The sequence below is a fragment of the Drosophila melanogaster genome, chromosome X (genome assembly GCF_000001215.4).
Source record: "Drosophila melanogaster chromosome X".
NCBI lineage: Eukaryota > Metazoa > Arthropoda > Insecta > Diptera > Drosophilidae > Drosophila > Drosophila melanogaster.
The window spans coordinates 17,968,734-17,991,782 of NC_004354.4; the positions used below are offsets into that span (position 1 = coordinate 17,968,734).

At 42.2% G+C, this 23,049-nt stretch overlaps 1 protein-coding gene across 16 annotated transcripts in view; it reads right to left on the minus strand.

Moving 5' to 3' along the window:
• The window catches only part of Sh (Shaker), a 138,941-nt gene that overhangs the window by 44,427 nt on the left and 71,465 nt on the right, over window positions 1-23,049 (minus strand). For 3 of the 16 annotated variants that reach the window (NM_078669.5, NM_167595.4, NM_001316640.1), the window contains exons 1-2: window positions 21,601-21,946; window positions 7,618-8,058 (exon numbers count right to left, since the gene is read on the minus strand). The exons of 11 other annotated variants lie outside the window; for them this stretch is intronic. In NM_078669.5, the coding sequence (NP_523393.3) occupies window positions 7,618-7,799 (182 nt within the window). In that variant the 5' untranslated portion in view covers window positions 7,800-8,058; window positions 21,601-21,946. Of the gene's footprint in view, window positions 1-7,617; window positions 8,059-21,600; window positions 21,947-23,049 lie in introns of those variants that run through there. 2 more of the 16 variants (NM_001272736.2, NM_206774.2) reach the window with 2 other exon arrangements.

The window sequence follows — 23,049 nt, forward strand, 5'->3', positions numbered from 1 at the left end:
TTAGTCAGGTCCATTGGCTATTGAGCACTAACGCAATATATATGTATATATGTATAAAAAATATGAATGCATAAAAAAATACTTTGCAAGTAGCGAGAACTTCATGGGATAATTGAATGAAATTGCCATATGAAAAGTATATTATTTTAAAATTGAAAAAATACATTTTTACGCAATGTTTGTGGGTGATTTTTGATTTTAAAATAGAACTACATAAAAAAAAACATTTCACGTGCTTCGTAAATTAGATTTAAGAGAAATTGAATTGCGATTGAAGCATAAAGATGTATAAATTTATTCCAGTGAAGAATTCCGAAGTTTCCAGGCAATCATAAGCATTTTACATACGTTCGTGTGTTATTAATTATTTATTGCGAAACTCGCCACTTTTTCAAGGAGCGACAAAATAATTGGCAGTTTAAGCGAAAAATAATTGAGTTGTAGTTGCATGTCAACGTGGGTGTACGTAATGTAATATTTATTAAGATATATTGCCGATGTCAGATGGAGAATATCACATTTGCAATTGAAGCATTTCCAAGAAGTACATAAGTCTATAGTATTTGATAGTAATAACAGTATTACCCAATTATTTACCAAAACCTAACATACACTTATTCCTTAATTTCTTTAGTAAAACTGCAGGACTCTCAAAGTGCTGCCAATTTTTGTGGCCCTAAGCAGTACATCAAATGCTTCGATAAGTCATAATCAAAATTATTTTGGCCAACCAGATTCCATTTGGCAGTAGTGCGTTTCAAACTCGAGGTTGGATCTGCATTGTTCGACTGGCAATTAATCAAGCTAAAATATTCATTATGAATTTGTGCATTTTGTAGCCGTCGCTTTCGATCGATTAGAGAGTGCTGAAATGCCGGCCACAGGATATATGTACATATATACACGTGTGTATATATAGAGTCGGTATAATAAATCCAACGCTGAAATTGTGACTGCGGAAAATTCGTATTACATCAATTAGCCAGTTCTGGGACTTATTTTTTCGTATATTTGGCAACTATGTTGGCCTCCAAACGAAACAATAACAAAGTGGCCCGAAGTGACGCAAATGCGTTGCTGCGTATATGACACCGAATTCCCATAGAAAACTGGCCATTCCCATAATGGGATAATGTCCTGGTTTAGTCCTGCCTGCACTTAACCGATTTCAAAAATCCAAATCGAAAGCTAAAACCAAAAAGCCGAAGCTGAAGTCAAAGGCTGTGGGAGCCATAAAATTTTTAGTGCCATGTTATACATTGTAGCCCAACGGCCTGCTGGGTTTTCCCCTTCGTTTTGCGCGGATTTTCCCAGTCCCGTGGTGCTGCATTTTTTCCTGGCCTCTTCTATACTTTTATCCAGTTTTTTTTAATTTTTTTTTTATTTTTTGTTTTTGTTCATTGCTGTTGAGCTCCCTTGTTAAGCTGCTAGCCAAATTTATTACCAGCGAGGGGTCGGTCGGTTGGGTCGGAAAAACGCGGAAAATGCATATTTTCCGAGGGGGCAGGCCATGGGGCCATGGAATGCAAAACGAGGATAACAATAAAGGCGTCGACCAGGATATATCTGCGGTAGCCAGGCGACCAGTTATTCTAACTGGGATTTGCCGCAAATTAGGGGACCTAATGGTGAATTTTAGAGTTCCAAACTAATCTATTTTGTATGAGAATTACTTAATGCGCATGCATGCCGAGCTTCGCATGGTTTCAATACACACATATAGAACATTTAATAACAAACAATAAACTAGCTTAACAAGCTAAAACAAATTCGGCAGGCTAAGCCAATTTATTTGGTTGGTTACCAATTAAAATGCCATTTAAACAACATATTACAATTGATAATTTTGCAATGAGGAAGAGCTATTGTATTCTTACTGTAAGCTGTAATTTTATATATAGAGATAGGGTACTGAACGAACAGAAAGGGTATTTTCTTGCATAAATTACGGAAATTAGAGTTTGTGATTCCTTTGGCAACGGTAAAAATGATAATACATTTTTTAAGATCCCCTTGAATAGTAGCCACTCTGAGCACTATGGCATCATTTTTGCCACCCGCATTTTTAATGAGATTTATGAGATGCCAGGCAGATGCGAGTTGGAGAGTGGAGAGCGAAAAAAGCTAAAAAATATCTTATGGATGAAAGGGCTGCCGCGCCGCTGGAATTTCATATTCCAGCGCGGCGAGAGGCGATTGGTTCAATTACACGGGACACAGGACCTCGTCGAGGACAATTCAGCAACAATGCAACCTCAAACGTCAATGGATGAGAAGCGAGCGTGGAAAATGTGGCCCGCAGCTCTGGCCGACATTCCGGCTTGAGCTCGTCCTGCTTTTTCCGGTCGTCCTTTTCGTCCTGGCCCAAAGGCGGACTCGCAGGATCCGAGGAAAACCCGAGGCAGCTGCATAAAATATGCGACCACGGGGGTGATGAGCGTGGAAAATATACATATTTTCGAGCAAAGGGCCGCAACAAGGAACAAAAAAATGCGAAAAAAAACGGGAGACAAATGCCGTAGCCATCGATGGGTGGAAAAATGCGGGAAAATCGTTGGTAAATGACGGGGCTGAGTTTTATACCGCCGAAACTTGTGCAGCGCAGCAAAACAACCTGCAAAATTTATAGCGCATCCTTTGAGCGAGTTGCAAGTTGCAAGGATGGGCAAAAAGGACATGGACATGGAGGAGGACGTTGAGGTGAAGACGGAAAAGGGGGCGTCATCTTGGCGCCATAAGTAGCGACCAGTTGGCCATCTTCTGGTTTCTATGTGTGTGTGATGCTGCTGATGAGCTGAAGTTTACACTGAGCAAAATTTAACAAAAATAATACCGTCCACTTTGAAGTTGAGAATAGAAATGTTGGGAGTTATTTACTTATTTATTTTGAGTGGTTTATTTAAACTAATTTGAATTTATTAAAATTAAATGCACTTTTCATATTCATATTTCATATTCAATTAGTTAATTTGAAAACTGAATTGAATCAGGCATTATTTGATTACTTTGATTATGGAGTATTTTTGCTGCGTGTACTGTATCTTTTTGCCGCCCAAATTGCTTGCCACTTCCGGCATGTGTCTCTCTCACTCTCCACTTCTTGCACACGCACACACACACACACACTCACCGAAAAGAGAGTGTGAAATATGGCTGACACTTGAAAGTTGGCCTTCGATTTTTCATAACAATTGCATATTTATTTGGGCACTCGGCGCCCAAAAATCCCACATTTGCCAGCGATTATGCAAGCGACTTTTCGCTCTTGGCCAAGTTAGTAAAAACAAGGCTTAAATAAGGAAATGGAAAGGGATTTCAGCTGCTTTTATCGATTGTGCATCCATAATTGAATGGCTTTCAGCAATGTAGGGCGAATGAGAAAGGTGTAATTATGTGCCACTGAAAGTGAATGAGTATCACAATTTGATAAATTCTCTGCAATTTATGCATTTTAAAATCACTTTATGCTGACATAATTCAGTGATTAAAATGCCTGTGCAAATATGTATATATTCACTGCCTACCAATTAGGCAAATTTGTTATCGATATGCATTTCCGTGCTTTTTACAGCCAATTAAATAACAGTTTATTGGTAACTGAATTACATGGAGTGAGCTGGCCATTCTTGGGCAATTAGACTGCTCACATGGGGCGAAAATTGTAAATGCGGAAAGGGGCAATGTGGCATCATTTGGCGAAAGTGAGCCCACTTCCACTTCCCTGCCAGTTGGTCTCCATTTCGGCCATATAGACATACATCTCCTGCTTGCTTCGTTTGTGTGGCCTCAATTTCCCAAGTCCCCGGGTACCACTGCAGAATCTCTCCACTTTCCACATGCCGCTTGCTGCTCCACCACTCCACTCCCTCCCTCGCCATCTTGTCTGCATTTAAATGTGTGTCATGATGTTAATTTGCTGCAACACCGCCTATAAGGAAAGTGTTGCCAACTTGACTCTGGATATTATCAGATTTTATTTTAGATAAAAAAAAAAATGTAAAAACATAATTCAAATGTTGTTTGTAGCAGTTCATTTGGTATACGTATTGCGCTTTTTTTTACCTGGTTCAATAAAAATAACCTTCATAAATTTTGATTAGCAAACCGTACATGTTTACGGAACTCATTGAGTTGTTCAGTAAATAAGTAGATAGATTGCGATGGATTTTTCAAGTATACTACACTATATAAATTTTCCGTAAAATAATAAGACAGTGCAATGATGCCTACTTTTTATAATTCTCTTCAAAATCTCTTTGCTAGCTACTTTTTTGATAGTCAGCTCTGCAGTTGCAGCACTGGCCGGCAGCTGACATCGTCTGGAGCAGCTGAAACGGATGGAAAATTTAAGGGAAAAGCCGAGGAAAAGCCGGCCAAATACGGCTGGTGGCATTGGGCTCCAAAGGAGGAACTGGCGACGCTTGGCTTGTCGTCAGTTTGTCTGCGGCTCTTCGAATTCGAATACGAATCCGACAGGACGACAGGCAGTTGGCAACCGCAGCTGCAAGTGCAACTGCGACTGGAATTGCAACTGCATCCGTATCTGGAACTGTAGACAACGCTTTTGGCCAGAACGAGCGACACTTGCAGCGTTTGTCAACGTCATTAGTTGTACACTGTCGAAATTGCAACGTCGAAACTAAAAAGGGCCAAGTTTTGCACTTCAACAAACAAATATAACCAGCTTAGTCTAGAACAACCTTAAGAAACCTATGTTCACAACACAATAATCGACCAAATAAATTTGGCAGCATTGTAACAACGATTCAAAAAGTGTAATAAAGTTCAAGTGGGGTCCTTGAAATTGCCTTAGTTACCACTTCACTCGCTTGCGATCTTGTAAGTACTTATAAAACTGACAATTATGTGAACATCAAGGCGGGGGAAATGAATTTAATTTCAGTTTTCCTCGTTTGCAGCGACATTGTGTCTGGGCAGTGGACACGCCCCCTTGGCCATATACCCGCCCCCAAAGGCCTAACATCCTTGTCGGAATAAACAAAAAAAAAAAAGGATGGAAAAAAAAACAAAAAAAAAACGGGAGAGAAAGGACGAAAAGAGCGAGAGATACTGACACTAATGCAACAAAATTGAAGCAGATGCAAGTGGAAATGTCCTTGAGGCTGCAGCACACACACACACACAGACATAACAGCCACATACACAGATACAAATGCACATATATGTATATATATATATATATATACGTATGTATATATACCGCTGCTTAACCCAAAGGCATCAGCAGCATTTTGTAGCTCTGTGTTTCGCTTTCTTTTTATCCTTTTTTATGGCCGCCAGAGTTTTCAGTTGCAATTTTTGGCAACTGCTGCAGCATGTGACGTCACACACTCACACATATGCGCCACAGGGAAAATGGAGTTGGATTTATCCAAAAACAGGGCGGCGGTACAGGGGCGTGGCTGGCTAAGGGAAATGTGTAAATTGCTGCTGCATTTTGGGCATGTTTAATGTAATTACCAAAAGGCTTTCAGTGCACTGAAACACATACATGCATGCAGGCATACAACCGACATCAAAGTCACAGTCACACTCACACACACACACACGCACACATGCAGCGGCAGCCCCCTTAACCCTTGTGCGCCCTCCCCGCTCGCTCCACTTGGTAACTGCCTCTTGGCATTCAGCCAAAAATATCATTCTATAAAATACGAGTTTAAGCGCAAGCACACAAAAGTCCAATAAGAAACTTCACCGAAAAGCGAGAAACAAAAAGAAATGCGCACTGAAAAATCAGCAAGAGAGTTTTTCCACACATTTCCCCCACCACCCTCACACGAGTTTTTCTAGTTTTTTCCACTTTTATTTTGAATGGTGGAAGGGGGGAAAGGGAGGTGAAAGAGGTCCTGCTTGACAGGAACTGACTGCCTGGCGCCCTGCAACTCTTGAACAAAATAACATTTTGGCTTTCACTTTTTTCGTATTTTATATATTTTTGCAGACTTATTTTTCTATTTCCCTGCCAGGCTGTGTTTTCGCTTTTCTTGCCATTATTTTTTGGGCATTTTCCATTGCTTACTGCTCAATGGTTTGGTTTTTGTTGCCATCAATTGCACAGATGCAGATACAAAGGAAAGCCACTTAAATAACGCTTCAGAATCGGTAAAGGAAAATCTACGAATGCTTGCAAATTGGATTTTGTAATATCGAATAACTACGTATATTAGATTTCTATTCATGTTAGCTTATTGCAGAAAAAAGCTTTAATTGGAATTATAGACATTGATTTAAATTTAGTCAGCATGAAATTCCGGTAGCTTTTCACATTTGGGCTTAATTTCAATATTTGGCATAGCAGTTTTACTTATTGCTTAGTGTTTTATATTGATTTTGAATATAACTGAGGCCTCTGGCTTTCTCTTTGCAAACAGAAATCAGCAAGACATCTATGCTGTTCACCTTTCTATTTGCACACGAAACAGAAAAGTAGACATCATAAGAAAGTTATCTGTAGTCATAAAAAAAAAAAATCAATCTTAATTGTACAAATGTACACAGTGAGTCTATAACCTATCCTTTAATAAACTAGAATATTTAATTGATATATTTGTACATCTATTGTATATTAAATCATCAACTTGAAACCTCGAATTTTGCACAGTGCACTAGCGCACAAGTTTAAGTTTCAGCTTGCTTTCTATTTCTCACTTTTTTCATCTCCTTTCTCGCTGTCAAGTGCAACACGAAATGCTCAACTCAAAGTTCGCCGTGTGCTTCGTTCTTGATTTAGTTTACTTTAGTCACGTTTATTGCGCTTTTAGGACAGACATCTTCACATCCAGCACCTCGTGGCTCCCAGTTCGTCCCCCAATCTCCCTTTTTTTTTTGCCAACCCCCAGGTCGAGGTAAACAATTCGAGTGCTGGAGTTTGAGTTTGGGGGCGTTTCTCGAGTGGCTCAGGTGGTTTGGGTGGATTGGGTGGATTGGGTGGTGCAGGTGGCTCAGGTGGTGCAGCCAAGTGCCCCAAGATCTGTGCCAGCTGTAGGGTCAGATAAACGAAAACGAATCCTTCAGGCTATATTCGTGGCATACAGCTTCCGTTGCTTCTTATTTATTTATTTCGCATTTGGATGGATCCGCATGGAAGGAGCTTTAACTCTGATGAAGCCGTCACCAATGCGGCATGCAAACCATTTGCACATCTCCGAATATCGGATTGAAGGGAAATATTGTTTTTGAAAAAGGGAATACCCAGAAAGTGGTACATAGTATTTACTGATATAACAATTTACTAATATATATTATATATTATAATAGTTGTAGTATATGTAGGTATGTGGGTTACCGATGTAGAGCCAAGAAAGTAATTCTTAGTTTTAAAAGCACAAAAATGTTTAATTTCTCGAAAAAATGTGAAGAATTATTTGCCACCTTCAGTTATTTGCTGATTTTAATAAAAAACCTGGTAAAATATTAAAGATATAAATGGTCGATAGTTGGATGTGTAAAGATGACATATTCTTGGTTAACTGTGTATGTCCTTCAATCCAAGAAAGAAGGTAAAATGGTATACACTTAAATGGTCGATAGAGGGTAGTTTCAAAATTTAATGTTCCTAAGGATAATGTTTAATTTGCTTTTATTTTCGCATACCCGTAACCATCGAGGGAGTTGCGCTGGAGCTGCTGCTCCCGCAGCTGCAGCTTCCGCTCGGCGATCTTCTTTTGCTCCTCCTTCTGCTCGAGCTGCTCCTTCTGGTGCTGCTGCTGTTGCTGCTGCTTCTTGCGGTGCTGGCGATCCTCCCCAAGGCCATAGAGGCCGGCAACGGCGGCCATGCCACCAGGTGGGCCTCAGGCACACCTGCTCCGCCGATGGTGGACGTGGACAGGGAACGCTCTCGGACGCGGCACTCACTCCGATTCAGAATCTTTATCGGTATCGGACTCGGATGCGGATGCGGTTTCACTGGGGGACTGCTTGTCACTGGTTGTGTCATGGATCGATTGCTGTGGCCGCGGCTGCCATTCGCTCATTTTCACTTTCGTTTTCATTTTAGTTTTCGCGGCAAAGAACTTTGGTACATGGTTACAAGAGCTGCGGAGAATGCAACGCTGGTGTTATCGATCATTATCGATAATTGCAGGCGCTTTCGATAACTATATTCGATGGCTTAGCAGACGTAGCAGAAGTGTCTCAATTGTGTTGGCATTACAAGCTTAGCTCTAATCTCTTAGCTCGGCCAACAAGTGTATTACATTTGCCTCAAATTTCGATATGGAACAATGCTTATATAAATATCGCTCAAATGCCAGCGATATTTTTAGCCCATCGATAGCTGGACTTTTGTAACTGGCAAGTGATAGCGAATCTTTGGCTAAGATGGCGATTTCGTGTTGCTTGTAATTAATGCTATGTATAGCTACTTATCGCTCCCCCGCCAGCACAGCACTCTTCTGATTTTCGATTTTCCGCTTTTCCGGCTACCGATTGCCCTACCCCCTGCACCCTGCACCCTACACCCTTAGCTACACTCGCTTGCAAATCAATTAGCGTGCCCTCGCCCTGAGCCCTGAGTCTTATGTAACCATTGCGTAATGCCAGCCATAATTGCATCGCTGTTGGTTCGGCTTTGTTGTTCCTGCTGGCTGTTGGTTGTTTAGCTTGAAGCACATTGCCGGGAAAGCAAACAAAAAACCGAACCAGACCCCCAGGAAAGTGAATCACATCACATCACATCAAATCAAATCGAATCGAATCGAATCGAATGGAAGGGAATCGAATGGAATCGAAATCAACTCGCAAAGGCAAACAAAGCTGGCGTTTGTGCCGCATGTGGCATGTTCAATGCGCCATTATCTATTATCAAATGGAATTCGAATGCCTCGCACCATCCATCCTGCCTACCAGTCTGTCTTAATAAATTGACTTTGATTTGTAATAGAAGAGATGCAGGATTTTAATTCACCGCTAAGAAATCGAAATCGAGACCATTAAATAATTAATGTGTTATGTTTCACTGCCTTATTATTAGCAAATCTATTCAGCAACATTCCCACCCTTTAGTGCATAAACCTATTGAGTTTCTATGACAGTTAATTGAAATTTATGTCATTGATATCTCGACTTTGATAGGAGCATTCAAAATATCGCATAACACACTGTATATGAGATTATATCAATCAGCCGTAAATTGCACACATGCAAACAAGATTAATGTCTTCATCATATTCGCTAATTGATATTTATATAATCTCTTTAATGCAGACCAATGCAGTCCAAGGCACCAGTTGCAGCTTAAAATCGCAGCAAATCGAACTAAACTTTAAATAAATGATAGCAAATTCGTACGAGATGTCAAAATTCAGTTTTGCGGCTTAGGTGGCAGCATTTAATAAGCCAGAAAGGCTTAAAGCCGCTTGGCAATTGCTTCCGTGTTGAAATTGAGTTAACAATGCTACTTGGCTGGCTCAGGTGCCGCAAAACGGGACAGAAAATCGTGGAGGAGGGGGGGGGGGTGGTGGTGTGGATTGTGCTCGAGAAGAGAGCTCCATGCTGGGCCGCTCGGGTTTTATTGATTTATGCGCCCTCGCATCACGTATACGCCTCGTGTTGCTGTTGCTCTTGCCATTGCACTAATCTCCTTCACTCGCTGGTTTCGCTTTGGTAAGGTTTGCTTGGGCTTGGGTTGGGTTGGTAAGGTTGGCTTGGGCTTGGGCTTGGTGGCTCGTTGGTGGCCATTAGGTGACAGTTGCCCGGCTGCACAGGCTTAAAGTGCAATGCCAAACACTTGCGTTGACGCTGACGTCCCTGTAAGCGCATTAACTCATACAGCAGGCGGCGAAATTGGCAGCAGGTGGTGGCGCCAGTGGGTGGCAAAAGTGTGTGCGTTCTCTGGACGAAAGGGGACGGGTAGGGACGGGACGGAACGGGACGGCATAGGCCTCGGCCAGCCGGCAAGGTCACGGCCAGAGTGTGGGGTATCCAGACCATCAGTCCATTCGCCATTCAATTACGACGACACAAGGGTCTGCGCCTTCCCTCTGCCGCCGCTGACCTTCGTCTCCCTGGGCAATCACTTCGTTTGGTGGCTTACAAGCAAGCCCACATATGCCAGACCTTAAGGCCAGAGGTTATGTCTTTATGGATTCCATACTGCCGCCGTATTGCTTGCGATATTTTGGTCAATTTTACCTTGACAATCGCATTTGCAGAACACCAGGTGTTTCACTCAAATGCTCATTTTTTGGGCAAAAATCTTTTGTGTTTTGAAGCGATATAAAAGAAGGGATTTGAATACCTTCTATAAAAATTCTCTGAATAAAAGGTATGCACAGCTAATTACGAATTCTAACAACCCCCTTTGCTTTTGGGCGGCTTTAGAAAAATTATTTTCTTTGGTAAATTTTCGCATGTTTTGCAACAAAAAAGAAAATTTCAAACTTGAATGCAAATCGATTTGGAATTCGATGACGAGCTCAACGGGATCTGTGGCATTCCACATCCAGACAATTATTTCTAAATTTCTGGCCAAAAAGGGAATTATTTTATGACTAAAATTCGGAAAAACTGCTTATGTCAAAAGATAAAAAATGTTTTTGTCATACCGTGGCTAAAAATGATCATAAATAAAAAGGAATAACTAAATACAACTTATTCAACTGGCCATCGGTTTTCACTTGCAGCTTTCGTCATTTTATTCCCATAGTTGCTGAGCTTAACTCGCAACTTGTGAGTCCCTAAGTAGTGGCCTCTAAAAATAGTAAATCTCGATGTATATATTTATGCATGGGTAATACGAGCGATTTAATCGGATTTATACGACATGCTGTCGCATTCACATGATGGCCTTAGGAAATAGAATAGCGACTTTATGCACTCCCTCCACTTTCAGCATTTTGTGGCTGTAATTTCAATGCTCATCGGCATTATCGTTAATAAGAACATGATGTGGCTGGCCACAATTTGAGGTGGGCGTGGCTGCGGAGGTCTGTCCATGGCCTGCGCACACAAAAACCCATTCAACTCATTATTAAATTAGAATCAACTAAATTAAATGCGAAAGCTGCATATAGTGTGTGTGTGTGTGTGTGTTGGTGCGTGGGTGTATAAAACGCGCGTTGAAGCGCATACACACGCCACGCACCACCCACAAAAAACGACGAAAACCAACCACCCAAAGCCACCCAACCATCTAACTACCAGCTTCTCCACTTCCTTTGCCTTTAATTGAGTTCTGCGCTAATTTGAAAGCAATAAAACAAAGCCAGGAAAATGGCGAAAATTGTGGGTGGCTGCGAAAAAGCAGAAGAACGGCCGCCCGTATAATGCGCGTTTAATGCACTTGCAGCATCCTTTTTTTTTTTTTTTTGGAAACACAGGTAATGGGGACAAATGCTATATGAAGTTGGGCAAATTGAAATTGGTTTCTCAAATTTGCATTAGCACAAATAGAAACCTAAGAACACGCAGCATAACAAATTTGCTTAGTTAAATTTCCAGTTTTATTGTTTGTTTAACATTAACTACTGCGGGTAAACCCAATTTTATATAAAGCACACAAAATGCCTTTGGTCTGGCCTTTAAAGAAACTATTTTCTATTATTTGAAACCAATGTGCTTTTCTGTTTCTACGCAATATTTATATATAAACAAACTCTCGTATTTGTCGAGAAAATTCAAATCCACATCCTGATAGACTATTTAATGGGTTAAGCTGTGGCGCTGCATTGAAAGTTCGGTGACATAACGCTTGCAGCCAAAACTGTGAGCTCAGTTTGAAAGTACACAGAAATAAATTATTCAAACTAATGACAAGAATCTCTTTGGGGATGGCCCCAGGTGCCATCTCGCTCGCTCGTGCTATTTTATACAGTATATATATATATGTATATAGAAAGATGGAATAGTTGAGATTGTTGGAGCTGCCCGGGATTCCCGCCGGTGCCATAAACATTTCCAAACGCTTCGCTTTTCGCTTGGCTTATGCACAAATTATTGTTTTATGCACACACAAGACACCAGGGGGCTTCGCATTCCAGCGGATTGGATCGGCTTTTTGGCTTTTTTGGCTGCTTAATCCCCCCCCCCCCCCCGTTTTTAGCCAAAAGGGGTAAGAACCGTTGCGCTTCTGGCGGTTTCTGTTCGCTTCCACTTTTCCATCCACTCAGCACGACAGTCTGACTGATTGATTGATTGATTGATTGATTTGCCAGCAGATGCACCCAAGGTGCACGGGGCACAAAAACTTAGTATTTTGTTTAAATATATGAGCCAAATCATAATAATGTAATGAAAATAGTAAGGTATAAGGTATTTTGAAAGCTAATCTAGTTATGTATGTCATCACATGTGTATACTAAATTAAGACTTGAGAAAATGACTTATTCCTTGAAACCACAGCTTCGTTTAGCAAAATTAGTTGGTATTTAGCTGAATTCATTTACGTATGATTTCCATGTTTCCATGAAAATCAATTGGTGAAGCTGCCTAATTTTTTGCACTGCGCGCAAATCTTCGCCAGGCCAACGTGTATAAAGAGGCGTGAATATGGAAAAGCCGGTGGAAATGTGAAAATGCGGGCGGAACAGTTTTGCCAGGGGAGCTGGAAAGCATTTGCATCGCTGGCCAGCGGCATTGACAAGAGCTAAAGCCAAACGAGAAGCATTTACCGAAGGCAAATACAAAATTTATCGATTACTAAATGACAGCGGAAATGCCAATGCGATGAAGGGTCTGCCAGTGGTTCAAAGGTTGGGGCCACGTTCCGCGCTAGAAAGAGAGAGCGATAGGCAGGCAGGGATAGAGAGGGAACAACAAATTGAAAATGACAGACAAGCGCCGACAAATATCAAAGCTGACATTCCTAGAAACTTGCGGGAAAAAAAAGGAAAGAAAAAAAACGCGATCTGGGCTTGTTTTTGGTTCGGATCGGGAGGGGGGATTGGTGGGTGTGTGGTATTTGTGTGCGTGCCTGGTCATTCCCCTTAGGCACCTGCACCACCCAAACCACCGCACAGCCACCCACCAACCAACCAACCAACCAACCAACCCCTATCATTTGGTGTGTAAACAAGCCGCGGTGAAAATTTTAGCCTACTTTAACCTACACGCCCTGCTCATAGTTTGGACTTATTAATTGCTAGATGTCAGAATCCGAACCAGGAAATGATTCATGAGGAATTGCCCCAATGGTGTGTATGATTACCCAATTAAAGCGAAATAAAGTCGACCTTAAATGGCAGCAAAAGTCGTTGGTACGATGGAAATGCCCTTAAAATTTTAATTGAAATTCTAAATGCAAATGCCGTATATGCAAGCATTTGCAAATGCAATATTCGGCAAAAAAAAAAAGTAGACAAAACAACAGCAAGTTCAAAAGCATAAACATTTTTTCAGCATTCAATTTTCAACCATTTATTTTGTCCGGAATCTAAGTAAATATACGTATATATATACATATATATATATGTATATATGTACAGATTGTGGTTGCGGCCTGAGTTGTTGGTCTATTTGGCCTGGTCAAGCATATATATTTCATGAACAATGTGTAAACAAATGGGAAATAGAATTTTATTTCAATTTTCCATGGGGCAATTGCTTTGGTTTTGTTTTACACATTTTCAGTGCTCTGTTGTTTATGGACGCTCAATAAATTCATTTTTAGTGGGAATTAAAATTGCAATTCTTCCATACTTCATCGCCCACACACACACATACATACGCGCTCGCACTAACTTGTGCGGCTTTGAAGTTGCTCCTTTTGTGTGTATTTCTCAATTTTGCACAATTTCCACAAATTTTCCCTGAAAGCCATCGCATAATCCTCGAGAAAAGCCACACAAGCACAAGAGCCAGCAGCATTATCAGCTAATTTTCCACTCTTAACCTCTCACTTCCACTCATTTGGTGAATGGAATGGGGGGCCTTGAAATTCATAAAACTGCAAAGGTTGACAAAGTTAAATTTCTGCTTGCCAAGCTCCCGTCACCTCCCCTCCTCTTGCCTACCCTTGTGTGTGTGTTTTTTTTTTTTGCCGTCCAAAAAGCTTACTTTGCTTGTCTACATGGACACAGATAATTGACACTAACATAGACAGTACGACACCCTCACACATATGCACTGACCACAGCTCTCACACACACACACACACAGGCACGCAGACAGTTGGCTCAAAAAAAAAAAAGAAATGAAATAAATAGTAGGTAAAATAATAGAAAAGGACCAGCGAATTGGTATATTACCACCAGGACTTTCGTCACTTCTTTCCTCTTTTTGGCCAGGGTTTTCACAATTAATTTACGATAATTTCGATTTAAGTGTGGGAAATTCAAGGGAAACTCTTTGCCTCGGCTCCAAAAAGTAGGCAATGGATTTTTTCATTTCCTTCACTTCATTCATTTCCTGTGCCATGCTACGACCACTACTACTACTACTGTGTGTGTTACTCTTCTCGCTTCAAATTCAACATTGTTGTTGGTAACATTTTGTGTGTGTTATTTTTGGCTTGCTAATACCATTAAAACTTTGTTGTCTAACATACCCAAAACCAACACCAGCACCAGCAGCGAACAATAAAAACAAATACAGGAAAATAGTTGAAACAACAACAACAACAAGAAGAGCAAGGACTCAACTCGGGTATTCCAGTCAGGATACAGGCGAACAATTAAGTTTGCCACTAAAAAGCTTCTAACGGCTCTACGAATACCCACTACAAAGGCAATCCAACCCTTTTTTTTACTTGGAATTGTAATATAGCTTATTGGTGCATACTCTTTGCAACATTATTGTATTACATCTTTTCACTGCACACTTTTAGTCAGCTTCGAAACAATTCTTTCAGCATAGGAGCTTGAGTTGTTCTTTGATGTAAAATCTGTTGGATTTGTGTGACTACTCCTCGAAAAGATCTCGTTAGGAGGTAGCTAAACTGTCATTTTCGGAGAAACATTCCATCTGCGAGGACATGCCTCAAAGGACACCCTCTAAAAGCGGGCGAACAGGAAGCGCCAGAGGAAGAGGAACTAGTAACAATGTTGCTTGTTATTAACATTTATAGTTTCGTGTCGAGTTTAGTTGAGTTGAGTTGAGTCCCTGTCTATGAGTTGTTCTCTTTCGCTCTCTATCCCTTACTCCCTCTCCCTCTCTGTCGCACCATTTCCCGACAATTTCCAACTCTTTTACCGGTGCAAGTTTGAAAATTTGTAAACTGAGACTCGGGCTGGGTTCATTTTTGGACTCTCGGACTTCGGGCACGTGACTTTCAAAGTTGATCGAAAGTTTTTGGCCCCTCCTCCTATTATTTTGCTCGGCCGAAAGAAAAAAAAAATGGACAGGTAACGCGTTCCATTAAATGAACTTTTCTTGGCATATGCAAATCGATTGACACACGAAAATCAAGCTGCACAAAAATGTAATTACGCTAAGTGCAGTGGAAATCAATGGGAGTCAGCTTGAAAAGATAACCATTTTTTTTTTTGTTCCTTAGCCTCGGCCTTTCTAGTTTAATTAGGGGAACAACAGTCCTTTGGCTTTGCAGTTCGTTTTTTGCCGCGTGCTACACCTGAATGTATGTGTGTGTGTTGGCCAAGTTCTAATTCCTCGACTGTGGTTGTATCGATTTTGCTTACCAAAAAGCTGGAAAAAAGCATGAAAAAGCAGAAAAAGAGAGCAGCGGCGAGTGAAGGAAAGTTCCTTTTGGACAGACCGGTGTGTTGCACCTGCCGCTTTTGAAGCGTTGTGGGTATATCGCAGGGCCTTTAGGGTTAGCTAAAGCCATAGCTATAGCGGAAGCTAAAGCACAACACGATTTTTATAGACCCACATAGCGAAGTGGGAGACAGACGGAGTGAGAGAAAGGGCGACGGACAATGGGTAAGAGAAAGGGAGGGATAGAAGCCCAAGTTGGCCTGACATTCGCGCATTTTTATGTTAATTTTTATAGCTCATTTTTACTGTTGCTTGTTGTGGTTGCTCTTGGCACTGCCGCCGCTGCCATTTGAATTAATTTTATTTAATTTGCGATTGTTCTCTCTCTACCCCCCTCTCTCTCTCTCTCTTTTTCTTGGCCAATTGTTTATTTATTTTTGCCTAATTTGGCACTCAAGTATTTATACAAGCGCCCACCATGAGAAAATCACTTAGCGGCACCGAGATCTTGAGCTGGAATCTAAAACGTTGAGCACTTCGCCAGAAGTGAATCTGTGTGTATATATTCCTCATTTTCATATTTCCTGAATACTTAGTCTTGACTTAAAAGTCTTGAATTCGTTTTAGCTATTTCATTATTTGCATGCTTTAGTGCAGAGAGCTTAAAAATATTTCACTGGGATTACCTGGCGGATGAGCGATGCCAATTGTACTCGTACTCTTGAAATGCCAAACAGAATATTCTTTTGAATTCATGCAATCATCTCTGTTTTATGTGACTGAAATTAATTTCATACTGCCTTAGTGGCCGGGGGAAAACGAGTTCTACCTTCATTTTCATTTGACAGCCTGATTGAAGGCGTCCAAATGCAGTGGCGATTGCCTGGCTCCTGATGCATAATTAAAATGCATATCCAGTGCCTTCCTGACTTCTCAAGCAAACGGACAAATGCTAATCGATTTCGAAATGCGATTCGAAATTCTATTTAAGCATTAATGAAATTTTTTTGCACCCAGCCAGCAGCAACAAAAGCGAAAAAGCAACGAGGAAAACGAGCAAAATGTGCGTGCTTTCCACCGTCTTCAGTTAGCTTCAGTTGCTTGTTGGGTTTTAGCGATTTTCTGCATGATTTCGCAAAGAATTTTCACGAGGGCTGGGGCTTGGAAAGGGGCGGTGGGGTTGGGCGTGGCCTGCTGGCTGGAAGGGGGGGGGTGGGTTGGCAAGAAAAGCCTTTTGGCTTGATGGGAATACCCTGCAAGTAGGGGATAATCCCAGTGTTAGCTCCACCTCTGTGGAAGCTAACGATAAACTTCAGAGTGCAGTCAATAGGAAATTCTATTCAATCGTTGGTTATGAGTTTGTAGGTATATCAATTTTTTCGCAGTTTGAAGCGAGGAAACGAAACGAAACGTGGAATTTAAAAGGCAGCTGAGCTGATTTTATCAAAATAATTACACCTTTGAAATGAGATTATTTTGAAGTTTTTATCGACTTAGATGGGACATCTAACAAGGGTCAATTAATCTCTTGCCTTAGATTGAATCAATGAACTAATGACGTATTATTAAGAACCCATTTGCATAGCTGGTTGGACAAGGATTTTGTAAAGGAAAAGTGAACTACTTGAATTTTAATAGCTTCAATCGCATAGCATGGCATGCAAAGTGTATATAGCTCTCGCATTATCAGGCCCATTTTCCTGCCTGTTTATTGCCATTTTATTCTTTTCATTTTTCTCTCGCCCGTTTGGCTCGCACGGATTTGGCTTTCAGCCCCCGTAACCATCATGCGCCACGGCAATTGTAACAATTTTTGCCACTGGTTGTGCTGCTGCTGCTACTGCTGCTGGCGGCATCTTTTGATGCCCTCGCCCGCTGTGCGCTGTCTGGCAGGATAATGCGAACAAGTGGATGAAAATGTTTGACACGGAACAACAAGCGGAGCAGCGGGAGCCAAACTGCAGTCGTCGCTGCTTTACAGGCTCCAAGCCTGGGAGCCTTCAGTCCTCCAATCCGCACATCCTTACTTCGTACAGCCTTACGGCCTTTCACCCACAGAGCCCTGAAAAGTATGCTATGTTTGCCGTGCTGTGGCCTCCTGTCGCCTTGCTGCTACTTCCGTTTCCGCTTTGTGCAGCACAGCTGCTTCTTGTTTGGCCTTTGGGCGCAAATTTGAAAATAATTTACCATGACGTCACGAGCGGGGTGGCGAATGGGGTGGGGTGTAGGGAAATTGGTTGCCGCTTGCATATTTTTATGTAACACTGCAAAACTCGTTCACTGCGAAGATGGCCCCATCTCGGAGGTACCACGGTGCGTATGCTTGACCTTCAAATTGGCTTCAAGCGGCCGCAGATCAATAAATGTTCTCTCTGTGCCACCCGCCCTATTTGTTTTCTCTTTATTTATTTTTTTTTTTTTTTGGTTTGTATTCTTCCTTTTTGGTTTGTTATACTTCTGCTGCTTGTTGAGTCGTAAAAAGAATTACCAAAAAAAAAAAAAAACAAATAAAACGGCAAAAAAAAACATAGGAATGAGAACCGAGCGAAAACGGAAAACCCAAATAAAACTGTGAAAAGCCGGGGCCACAAAAAAAATGAACAAAATTAAATATAAAAAAAGAGTAGAGAAGAAACTAAAACCTTAAAAAAAAGGAACGCAAAATTGGTGTGTGTTTGGGTGCTCTGGCTATGTTTGTTTCAAATTAAAATCACGCAGCGCACGTGCAATCTACACGCACACACAGCCGTGTATCCATACATACACACACATATTTCCACCTCTCGACAGCATATTAAAAGCCCAAAAACCATCGCCGCAGTGCGTAACTTTCTCCGTTCTCTGTGCTCCTTTCTCCTTTCTCCGTTCTCCGTTCTACTTCCTACATTCCCCATTTGCCATTTGCCATTCGAAATTCACATTTCACATTTCTCGGAGCCGAGCTGCACAGCCTCTGGCCGGAGTACCAAAATCCACTGGCAAGAGATTCCGGATCCAGGCGAATAATTTACAATATCCATAGATAGATGGCACACTGAGAACTAATTCAGGTTAACACAAATCACCCAAAGCCCTGGCAATTTTAAGTTCGGGATTGCCAAAGGTCAACTATCTAAAGGCTCATTTAATTGGAACATTTCGTTACATTTTAGTAAAATAAAATCAACGTGCATACTAAAGCAAGTATTTGCCATTTTTTTTTCTATAAGCCCCTAAAGTAGTTTTAAAAACTTTGTAAAGGAAATCAGAAAGTCTCACTGCAACATTAAATGTTTTATAGTTGCGGAAGACATATACTACATACATATATATATATATATGAGGCATAAAGTCACCAAGTATATAGCATATATAAAATACGACTCTGTGCATATTTTTGGTGGCCAAATTTTCTTGTAGTGTGTGTGTTCATGCCCGACCGCAAACATATGCGCATAAATATATACATATGTAAGTTAGCAATTGGGCCAAAACTAAATGGCCAAGCGTGGCAGGAAAGACAAAATGGAGCAAAACAGTTGGCAGATATATCGAGTTGTGGCAAGAATAAAAATTCGCCACCATTCAATCAGGGAAGCTGCTGATGTTTTTGCGAAGACAGACGACCACTTTAAAGGCACTCGATATATGCGCCATATACTGGGCAAATTCAACTCGAAAGACAAAGCCGAGTTGCCTCAGTGGCATTAGGAGAGCTTAGCGAGCACCAGAGGCGTGTGCAGAGGGGATTTATTAGCGCTGTTGTTGCCATAACCACTTAGCCTGCACACACACACGCACACAGACACACTGGCACACTGGCGAGCAGCTTTGGCACAAAGGGGTTAAGAGTGCGGAGAAGAACGAACCACACTCGACGCATTTACGATTGAGCTGGAGCTAAGCCTAAGCCTTGCCGCCTAAAAACCAGGCAATGTGCGTGCGAATGGCCTCCGATCCCCTCAATCTAGTAGTAACCCCCCCATAAAACCAGACCCCCCCCCCCAACCCATCAACAAGACCAAGCCTGCGGCTGTGCTCGTATTCGTATTCAACCACAAACTGGCTTTGTTTTATGATGTTTCACTTGCCAGTTGTTGCTCGAAAGCTCAGGAGTTCTTCCTGTTGCCTCAGCTGCTTGCATGCAAAGTTCAATCAAAATAAATCAGTTGCCTAGAACATTACAAAGGGGTTTCCCACCCATTCTCCTTCCCCTTGCCACTTTCCACTGAGTGGATAAGGGTTAACAGAAGGCTGAGCTGTCGAGCCGTCACGGCACATCTAGCCCCTGCAACCATTCGCCCCCCTTTCGATCGACTTGTTCAACTTTTCAAGTGCCCAATTAATTTTGGCGTGTGCGAGTCAAACTTGAATTTAATCGCAAATACAATGAGAACATGAGGCGTAAAAAAAGCGGGGAACATAGAGAGGAAAACAATAGGAGGAGCGAAAACAAAAGAAGCTTAAACAAAAATACAAAGACGAGGCTGAATAATAACCTCACATGCCCAAGTGCTCAAGTTGTAATACGGGGAAAAACCTCAGCTGCTCTTAGACAAATTAATGAACAGAGCGAGAATCCAAATCCAAACTAATTTGTATGGGAAAACTGGGTGGTTGGTGGAAAGCGAAGGGCGGAAGGCCCAAAGTTTTCCTAGATATCCAAGTGACTTGCCAAACAATACGGATGGCAAAGTTATGGTAAACCTCTCATCTCTGCTGAAAGATGAAACCACAAAATGAATGCATTTCAAAATCCCCAACATAATTACTCCAATGTTTGCGTTCATCTGTTTAGTTTTCACTGCATACTGAGGTGCTCGAATTGCTGGAAAAGCCTGCTTTCACCCACAATTGTGTTGCAAGCCCGTGTATTTATTATTTATATATGCTCTCTATGACAATGGAAAGAAAACGGTCGAAGCAACGAAACATAAGCCATTAATCCAATCAATGCAGTTCCTGTTTCTGGGTTTTTGTTTTTGACATACAAAATTTATACGTTGCCTTCATTTGTGGTCAAATATTAAGGCCACTGCCCAGTTTAATTTCGAGGCATTCAATTGATCTCTGAATTCGATCCTTGAGGCTGTCTTATTGTAAATTAAACATGCCTGCCCTTCTTGCTACTGACCACCATTCTATTTTTGTTTAACTTTGGCTGTGATTTTAAGTTTGATTTACAATTGTAAATTGGGTCAACTTGTTTTTCTTTCAGCTTCGGCTGCTCATTCCACTCCTCATTCCGCTTTTGTGGCTCGTTCAGTTTTTGACGGCGCCAATGCGTCGTATGAGCAATTTGCCAGTTTCTCTTTAGGCTACTGCTACAGCTTTTGCTCCTTCTGGCTCTTTTGGGCCACTCGAATTGCACTGAAATGGAAATGGCAATGGGAGTGGGAATGGGAATGGGAATGGAAATGGCACAAGGCAATAGGAATTGAAGTTGCTTATATAAGCAAAACTTCACTGGTGCCTCTTACCCCTACTTCAACCTACTTCACCCGACCAATCCCTACCATTTTCCACTTTCTCCCCCTTAACTAGAGTGAAATATTAATTAACTCGACCTGCAGTGGGCTAAGTTGGCGTGGACAATCCCCTACCACCACCACTACCATCAGAATCATCATTCCACCGGAGGCTGCAGCAGTGTAGATTCGAGTGGCGCCCCCTAGGCAAATTATGTTGGCAGTGTCCAGGTCCATTTGCCGCTTGCCAGTGCATTAATTAAGGTAAACAAACACAGAAACAGTCGGAGATAGGGCGATACAGTTGGAGGGACTCCAGGATTCCCCTGGAGCCTCTGATCATGTCCTGGTGTATTTTTCTCTTCTCATCCCTTTTCTGTGGCGCGTGGAAGGGTGCTTAAATGGCTTCTTAAGCTGTTTTAAACGCCTTTTTTAAATGGAGTTTCTCCTTGTGTTTCGAATTTTGCGGCACGCACCAAGCTCGGAATAACAATAACAACAAGAGTTACCATTTAAAAAAAGAGAACCATACACTCACATTCACCGAAAAAAAAAAAACAACAACAAGAATCACGCGCGGCTACGCGGCACGCACCACCTGCTTTTTTTTATTATTTAAAGTGCGAGTGGGGGGTTTTGAGCGAGGTAAAAAAATATTGAAGTCTGGATAGAAACTCCAATTGTCAGATTGACACACTGACTGATTGACTGACTGAATGAATGACTAGCTAACTGACTAGCTGGCTGACTAACTGACTGACCGACTGACTGACGGACTGACTGACTGACTGACTGATTGATTGACTGACTGACGACAGTCGCCGCCAAGCGCGGAACGCGTTGCACGATTACGTTGTGACGACGTGACTGCGACTGCGACGACTGAACCGAACTGAGGCGCTGCAAAAGTGTCCGGCGATAGAAGAACCGCCGAACTACGAGCCGAGCCAAATGCGGTGGCACGAACGCCCCACGTTGGGCGCCACGAACTCGCCACGAACATTTTGGGCCGAGGCGAGCACGTGCGATTTGCTTTGCTGCATTGGCTCCGGCTTTGTCAGCGGACTGGATCGTATAGCTATATATCTAAAGCTATACGGAGTTTTCCACTGCTGCACTCCGACTCCGATGGCGCCTCTTGCGTGTTGCGTGCTGTGTTCTGTGTGTGCCGAGTGTGTGCTATGTGTGATGTGCGATGTTCTGTACTGTGCTGTGTGGCAGGTACCGCTCCTGTTCCCGCTGGCCAAAGGCATACGAAAACTGGGCAAAAGGCAAATAGTTTTAGTGCCACTTGGCACGAACACGGCGACCAGAGGAGGCCCAAAAAACACAAAACCAAAAAAAAAAAAAGAAACGAAATGAATAAAATGAAAACCAACAACAAAGCAGAGCCGCAACAACAAAGCCAAAGAGTAGCCTGGGTGAACATGGCTGAGCAAGAAGAGCGGGAACCATGGGCACAGGGACATTGGCGACACTGGCGACTCTGGCGACACTCGGGCACCGTCCGCTGGAGATGGAGCTCTAGCTCCTGGCTGGACTGGAAATGGGGGCCCGTCGGCGGGGATGAGTGGCGGTGTCAAACAAAGCAAATGCCGCTAGGGGCCGCTGAGGCGGCGGCCGAAGGCAAAACAACCGAAACACGAAAACTAGGTGAAAACTGTAAATGAACCAAACACAAACATACACTAACACTCACATGCACACGGGAGCAAGAGAAAATCGAATCGAAGGAGAAACGACAAAAGCCACAACCCCATGCCCTCCAACTCGCCACCGCATCACCACCACCCTTTGGTGGCAAAGGTGTGCTCCTCTATTATTAATGTGTGCTTTAAAACGCCGCCGGGCTCGTTATGCTCCCCCCTTCCGAAGCCTATTCCTTCGCTTCCCTTTTGTTGGCTCCACTTGATTATAATAATGCGAATAACTGCACACTCACACACATACGGACGCACACACATGGCCATGTAAAGGCTCCCAAGTA